Here is a 6,877-nt window from a genome sequence, read left to right on the forward strand (position 1 = left end):
GAATGTCCTAACTATATTGAATAATGAGATAAGAATGATAAACAACATATAAGGGTTTGAATTATTTCTTTTAACAAGATTAACATTTTAAAGTAGAGCCCGAGTCTAAATAGGATATTACAACCCATTTAATTTAAACAAGAAATTTGATTTGATCAAGACTCAAATACACACAAATTCCAAGATTGGCCTACACAAATGAGAGCCAACATCTTTTGGACGGATGTCAAGGATATATCCCACATTGAATATAACTAAAGATTATTCGGACTAGATTGTGTCATATAAAACTCCAAGTGTCAATATCATCTTTCTACTTTTTGTCCTATTGTTTGTCAATTTTCTTCGACTGATCACCTCACAAAAGATTACATTAACAATGTTCTAGAAGACAGTGAACAATAGTTGACACACACTAACCTAGAAGTAACAAATATTTTGAAATGAAAAGAAAGAAAAATCCAAAAATCCTATATATATTCATGTACCGAGGTTTAGAGGAAGAATAGGGCAGTGATCCTTGGTGTGGACATGGAAATTCTGTACTACATAATTGGTGTGTGTTTTTCTTTTATGTTACTGATATACACGTGGAGGGTGCTGAATTGGGTTTGGTTTAAGCCCAAGAAGATGGAAAAATGTCTGAGACAGCAAGGTCTCAATGGAAACTCATATCGGTTCCTTTATGGTGATCTGAAAGATTTGACAGGTGCGGTCCAAAAGGCTGTATCGAAGCCAATCAATATCCCAGATGATATCAAGCCAAGAGTCATACCCTTTTTCATCAAAACAATTCAGAAATATGGTATGGCCTATTAACTTACGGTGAATGTTTAAAGTGTCGCAATAGTTCATGCTGCACAGTATAACATCGAACTTTTGAACTTTTCTTTGCTTAGTTGATACTGTCTCTATACTCATAGAGCCTAGTACACATTACTAAAAGTGCTGCGACTTGCAGGTACCAATTCCTTTATATGGGTTGGGCCGAAACCATCAGTTATAATCAGGGACCCTGAACTCGTAAAGGAGGTCCTGACTAAGATTTATATCTACCAGAAGCCAGAAAACAGGAATCCATTGACCAAGCTGCTTGCACAAGGACTATTGAGCTATGAGGAAGATAAATGGGCCAAACACAGAAAAATAATCAACCCTGCTTTCCATCTTGAAAAGTTGAAGGTTTTCTCTACCTCAGACATTTTACTTAGAACTGCTTAATGTTTAAATTATTTAATTCCAATATCTCGTACTTTCTTAAGAAAGAAAGGAATTCATACCTAAAGAGCACTTAATGCTGACGAAATCGCTTTCCACCCCTGCTTCCTACAGCTCATGATGCCAGCTTTTTATTTGAGTTGTGATGAGATTTTGAGCAAATGGGAACAGTCACTCTCTCTAGGAGGAACGTGTGAGTTGGATGTGTGGCCTTATCTACAAAATCTATCTAGCGATGCAATTTCAAGAACGGCATTCGGTAGTAGCTACCAAGAAGGAAGAAGGATGTTCGAACTTCAGAGAGAACAAGCTGAACACTTCATCAAGGCTTCCCAGTCGATCTATATTCCAGGATGGAGGTAAGAAATTGCATTTTCGACTAGTGTCGAAGAAATTCCTACCTTGTAATTTTTACGTGAAGTCATCAATTACAAGAATCATTTTTTTCACTGAAGTGATACATTTCTTGCCTATAGGTTTTTGCCGACTAAGAGGAACAGAAGAATGAAAGAAATTGAAAAGCAAGTTCAAGAATCTATTAGAGATATCATCAGTAAAAGGGTGGAGGCAATGAAGGCCGGGGAAGCAAGTAATGATGACTTATTGGGCAAATTGTTGGAATCAAATATCCATGAAATCGAACAACATGGCAACAAGAGTTTTGGAATGAGCATAGATGAGGTTGTTGAAGAATGCAAGCTGTTCTATTTTGCTGGACAAGAGACCACTTCTGTTCTGCTCGTCTGGACATTGGTTCTACTGAGTACACATTCAGACTGGCAGACACGTGCTAGAAAAGAAGTCTTGCAAGTATTTGGTACTAAAAACCCAGATTTTGATGGGTTAAGTCACCTGAAAACTGTAAGTATTTTCCATTAATTAAACATACAATATGACGGAAACACCTTGATAGACCATTCTCGCAGTACTTCCCCAGCTTATAACTCTTATGACATGTTTGGAAAGGTGGATTAGATACTATTGTACAGTATTAAATCAGAAAAAAAAAAAAAAGAGTTAACATTTAAGAGATCTTCGTTGCAGGTTACCATGATTTTCTACGAGGTCTTGAGACTGTATCCACCAGCTGTTGCTCTTGAACGAATTGTTAAAAAAGAAACGAGACTGGGGAACTTATTGCTCCCACCTGGGACGCAGCTTTCATTACCAAAGGTCTTATTACATCATGACAAAGAAATCTGGGGAGATGATGCAATGGAGTTTAAACCAGAGAGATTTAGCGAAGGAGTGTCCAAGGCACAGAAAAAACAAGGTTTGTATTTCCCTTTCGGGTGGGGGCCTCGGATTTGTGTTGGACAAACTTTCGCCATGATAGAGGCAAAAATGGCAATGGCAATGATTCTACAACGTTTCTCTTTTGAGCTCTCTCCATCCTATATGCATGCTCCTCACACGGTTATAATTCTTCAACCTCAGCACGGGGTTCACCTAATTCTGCGCAGGATATAGCCCAGTTATGTATCAATCTTATGATGCAGTCATTTGGATAGCCCCCTACTTATCTTGATCTATAAGCTTATAATATGAAATTTCAATTGCATAAAATAAGACTGATCTTCTTGTTTGTGTAATATACCGGTTGGGGCATCTTTACATATGCACAATGCATGTTTCGTATGCATCTTAAACCACATTAGAAAATATAACGAACAAGAATTTTTTTTTTTTCCCTTCTTTTTCAATATTGTCTAATGCTATCTAATCCACATTACTATAGATTTTGAACATAGAGAGACACAGTAGAGCTTACTGTTACATATCTGGTATAGAATCGTACAGCAATAATAAATAAGCCTTTTTTTTCCCAATAAGACAAAATTCTCACCTAAATTAAATACAAGATAAAATTATGTTCAAGCTCGTCACACGAAAGCAAACAGAAAAGGGAAAAATCAAAGATGTGACTGACGACGGAGACAAGAACCATGGTTCGGAAGCCAAATAAGATGGTCAATTAAGAATTTAGTCAAAATTTAGCATTTAGTTATTGTCATTTAGCAATCAGACAAAGTATGACGATGAGAAGTGAGGACAAAAGAATGCAAGTCTGTCTTTCATGGAAGGTCTGAATCACTATCTTTAATTTGACGAACGCAGAATTTGTAATTATTATGCAATAACAAGAAAATTGGAAAGGAGTTGAATTATCGGCTAAAAATATAGGTGTGTGTTTGGTGTACTTCCATGTATTCAGTTTAGCCAAAGAACATATTGTTGTTACAGTAATAATTTCATTCCAAAGACTTCAAGATGTGATGGATAATTAGTAAAAGTTAAAACCAACAACAACAACCGAATTTGAATTTAAGACATTCATCTGCTTTAATATATGTTAAACTAACACCTCGTTTAAAAACATAAAATGTTAGATATGAGAAAAAATTAATTGTCCAACACGTCCCTTAATCCTTTTATATCTAACACATATATCAGTTTCATTAATAGATAGCGACTCTAAATCTCAGTGGTTGAGACAATCAAGCACGGTTGAATAAAAGATTTGAACGCAGGGATTTTTTCTATGCTTTGGTACTATATTTAAATGTTGAAGATATTTAAAAAAGAATAAATTTGCAATCAATTTTGCATTTGACACATTATAACTGTTTTGGACTACTTTTTCTAATTAATGATTATATGGCTGCTGTGTGGTTACAATGATAACATAGTATTTATTAAGACCGCGATTGTCGGACACAGTGCAATTTAAATATGTGATAGAAAAATAAATTTAAGCCTACTAATTTAGTTCCAAAGACTTCACAACGTCGAGCAATTGTATCAAGTTTTAATGTCATAGAATGACTTTTTTGTTCAAATAGAAGTAGTACGTGTATAACAAAGAAACCAACATAGAGAACTCTTTTTCATTTTCCATTGAACTTTCAAGCAAAAAAGGGGGGAAAAAAAGAAAAGAAAAAAGACAATCTCGTGAGCCTACAGAACCAATGTCCTATTTTCTCCTGAACTTTGAAGCACAAAAAGTGAAGCAGGACGCAACAGAAAATATTTTGCATGATAAGAAGGCGATAAGCCTAAAATTGGCACAAATTCTAATCTGGTAGACCCTAGTAGGCATTGTTCATGTGAAACATGGCTTGTCCACGGTGCACTTCAATATTCCATTATCACTATGTAATACCAAACCTAAAGTTATAGAAAATTAAGTTGGGCCTATTGAAAAATATTACTTTGTGATATGATTTCAAGGACCAGATTTCCCTTAAGAGTGAATACAAAGTTTTGTAAATTGAACTCAAGAAAGACACTCTATAAGTGGCTTTCTAACATTCAAGAATTAGAGACATTTCTATTTTATTTAGAGTGCCAATATCATTAATTTAAAATTATGTCAAATATGCATGTCTCGACCACCTTTTATCAATTGGTTGATCATTCAGTCATCTATATTTTTTCTACTGAGATCACTTTTATAAATGAGAGTCTCTATTTTACATACTACATTCCAAAAAGTTAAGGACTTAATTTCGAATAGATGAGGTAAATTAGTGTTCGAGTCATTGAAGGAGTTCAAGATGTCCAAGAAGATCGCATATGACCATCGGAATGCAATTAGAACTTTAAAGGATATTAAAGAGCCGCACAAGTTATGTTCCAAATTTGCAGTCGTAATTTGAAGTGCATTTTTAGCATGGAAAATATTGGAATTTGGATAGAGCTATTTCTATAAGATTTGTAACCCTATGAATTAGCTTTCTAACACAAGTTGAATCATCTCAATTGTATATCAGGAAAGAAAGTTATGATGAACATACTGAAAATAGCTCAGCTATCGCTCGATTCTCGCTAGCTTTTCGCTTGAGCGAAAAAACAGAATAGCTCTGGCTCGATTCTCGCTAGAGTCTAGCTCGAGTGACATTCTTATGCGGTAAAACCCCTAGTTCACATTTTCAAGTATTTTACTCGGCCCATACCACCAAAACACCTTCAAATATAAATACCCAAGCCCTAGCACGAATTTTGCTATGGTTGTTCATTGTGCCTCTCTTAGAAAACATATTCTTATCGTCTTTTTGAAGATCCAAGAACGTGTCCAAGTATTGACTCATTGTATTTATTCTTGAGATCCATCAACCACATATTGGGGAAAACATCAAAGGTCCGATAATCCAAAACATCTGTCTTTCTTATTCTTTTGAGGAAGGGACTCTTTCATTGGGAGATTAAGAAATGTGGATTAAAGTGTAGTTACAAGTACAAGAACATGCGATCCTTGGTATTCCATTTGGAGAGACATTCAGTACAGACTAAGTGATATGATCCAGGAGTCGAGCCCGACGAAGGCAAGTGCGAGACGAGACCCGTTGATAGTCGATGACGGACCAATGACGCGATCAAGGGCAAAGCAAATGAAACAAGTGATGGGATTGCTTGTTCAAAAAACCATTGATGGAACCATGTTTGGAACTCAAAATGGAGCAACTTTTATGTTCGGGTCGAAGGTCGAATCAACTTGGATCAATTTGTTATCAAACGACGAAATCGGAGGCTGAAAACAAGCCTGTGCGGCCACCATGCGGCCGCACAGTGGTATACCGAAACTTAAATTGGAATTTTTTGTTGAACCATGCGATCGCATGGAAATACACCATGTGGTCGCACAAGCCAAAAATTTGGCGAATTTTCCAATTTTGACAATTTTCCATATTTTGTTAGATTTTGATTCTTTTCCATATGTTGGAGATTATGCTCGACTTTTGCACGATTTTTACCTAATTTTTAGGTTTAGTATAAATAGGAGTTTACATTCAATTGTTAAAAAACCTTTTGACATTATTGATATTGAATTAAAGTGAGGCGTATTGTCTTCTCTTCATCGTCTTTCATTGAACAATTTCGAACTTATCAAGTGTTAACTTGTAGCGTTCAAACAACCGGATTTAGTTCTTGGATTGCATGATCAAGGGGTCTTTCAAGCGTCGTTCTTGTTGGGTTTTTTGGTTCAACTTTCTTTTGGGTTAATCCTAAACTCTTGGATTAATTTGGCTTTTTTGGGTTCGTCAATCTCGTTGTGGATTTCGTAGTCAACGTTGCTACGGGGTTCGCATCACTAGGAGACAACATATTGGGCGATAGAGGTAGACTTGGAGGTCTAGAAGGAGGCTAGAGGAATCTATGGCAATAGGAGGTTGCAATTGGTAGATCAGGAGTTCTAGCGCTAGAGGTGTACAAGACAATAGATCGTAAGGCTGTGGCAGCAAGTCTTAACGGAAACAAGGATGGGCTTGTCATTGTATACTCTGAATTGTCTATAGTGAAGGTAACTGGCTTGATCTCGGAGTTTTATCGATGTTGGGGTTTCCCCGTTATCATGTCGTGTGTTGATTTAATTGCTTTCCAATTTATATAAACTGCAGTATTCAAACATAGGATAGTTGAGTTGTATGTTTAACCACCTAGACATCTAATTGAAGTGACTTGTTGCTTTAATTAATTAATTCCACTCGTAAGGTCAAAAAATTTGTTTCTAGAACGTAAACTCGGTAACTCTAAAATTTGAAGTGGTATTAGAACGTTTCTGGATTCTTTCAAAAAGGACTATTAGTAGATCTTCACCGAGAAATAGAGATTTATTATAAATATTCTCCAAACAAGGCCAAGTCAAAGGTTTCAAATT

At 35.9% G+C, this 6,877-nt stretch overlaps 1 protein-coding gene across 1 annotated transcript; it reads left to right on the forward strand.

Moving 5' to 3' along the window:
- The first annotated feature begins 488 nt into the window (after nt 1–488).
- LOC111386491 (cytochrome P450 CYP72A219-like) lies at nt 489–2,808 on the forward strand. Its single transcript, XM_023010957.1, has 5 exons — nt 489–805; nt 962–1,182; nt 1,333–1,577; nt 1,695–2,079; nt 2,263–2,808. Exons 1-5 carry the CDS (start codon nt 532–534, stop codon nt 2,686–2,688), a joined length of 1,551 nt encoding a protein of 516 aa, XP_022866725.1. The 5' UTR covers nt 489–531; the 3' UTR covers nt 2,689–2,808.
- Nucleotides 2,809–6,877: the final 4,069 nt, after the last annotated feature.

Source organism: Olea europaea, unplaced genomic scaffold, assembly GCF_002742605.1.
Source record: "Olea europaea var. sylvestris unplaced genomic scaffold, O_europaea_v1 scaffold3579, whole genome shotgun sequence".
In the NCBI taxonomy this organism is placed as follows: domain Eukaryota; kingdom Viridiplantae; phylum Streptophyta; class Magnoliopsida; order Lamiales; family Oleaceae; genus Olea; species Olea europaea.

Coding starts and splice junctions, on each gene's coding strand:
- LOC111386491 (XM_023010957.1), top strand. CDS start 532: ATGGAAATTCTGTACTACATAATTGGTGTGTGTTTTTCTTTTATGTTA. Junction 1,578..1,694: donor ATCTATATTCCAGGATGGAG/GTAAGAAATTGC, acceptor TCTTGCCTATAG/GTTTTTGCCGACTAAGAGGA. Junction 2,080..2,262: donor GGTTAAGTCACCTGAAAACT/GTAAGTATTTTC, acceptor TCTTCGTTGCAG/GTTACCATGATTTTCTACGA.